The 574-nt window shown below is 57.1% G+C and overlaps 1 protein-coding gene across 1 annotated transcript in view; it reads right to left on the bottom strand.

The window, feature by feature from the left end:
- The window catches only part of NCF2 (neutrophil cytosolic factor 2), a 10514-nt gene extending 10380 nt beyond the window's left edge, over positions 1-134 (bottom strand). The window contains exon 1 of the mRNA XM_010016845.1: positions 1-134. Within this exon, the coding sequence (XP_010015147.1) occupies positions 1-134 (134 nt within the window).
- Positions 135-574: the final 440 nt, after the last annotated feature.

The raw sequence follows: 574 nt of genomic DNA, 5'->3' as shown, positions 1-574 counted from the left end.
CAGCCGATGTTAAAGCAGATTTTGGCAGGGGGGTTCTGGACAGCTGTGAAGGCACCCAGGGCTGCCCTCCACTCCTTCCTGTCCGCTGCACACACCCCTTCTTGCCACAGCCGGATTGTTTCCACCAGGGACATGGTGAGGTTGTGCAGGGCGCGGTGTCCTCGGCTGCGTTGTGGGTCTCGCCCCTCTCCTTGTCCTTCCTTGTGGTGCTGCTCGGCCTCTCTCTAGCTCCCTTCTGCCTGTATTTCTGCCTTCCCCACTGCCTGTGTCGCAACCCTGGCAGGAAGTGGCCTCACTCACATCAGTGAAACGCAGCCCCAGGATGAGGAAGTGGGGCAGAGGCAGCTGGCTTCCATGCTGCGCTGCCGTGGGTTGTACCCCAGGTCCTCTTTGGCAGCCGATCCTCACCTTGTCAGGTTTTGCTTCTCCAGGTTTTTCATGAAAAGACATGGATTTTGTCAGCCGGGTGGTTGATACTGTCAAATTCAGGGTTGCAAAGCTACAGGACAAACACTGCAGCTGAGCCCTTTGTGTCCTCGGAAGCATGGTCCTTGATGGAGGTAGTTGCTAAGTG

The sequence above is a fragment of the Nestor notabilis genome, unplaced genomic scaffold (assembly GCF_000696875.1).
Source record: "Nestor notabilis isolate BGI_N333 unplaced genomic scaffold, ASM69687v1 scaffold11716, whole genome shotgun sequence".
NCBI lineage: Eukaryota > Metazoa > Chordata > Aves > Psittaciformes > Psittacidae > Nestor > Nestor notabilis.
Note: the sequence above shows the minus strand (reverse complement) of the source record. Positions and strands in the feature narration are given on the sequence as shown.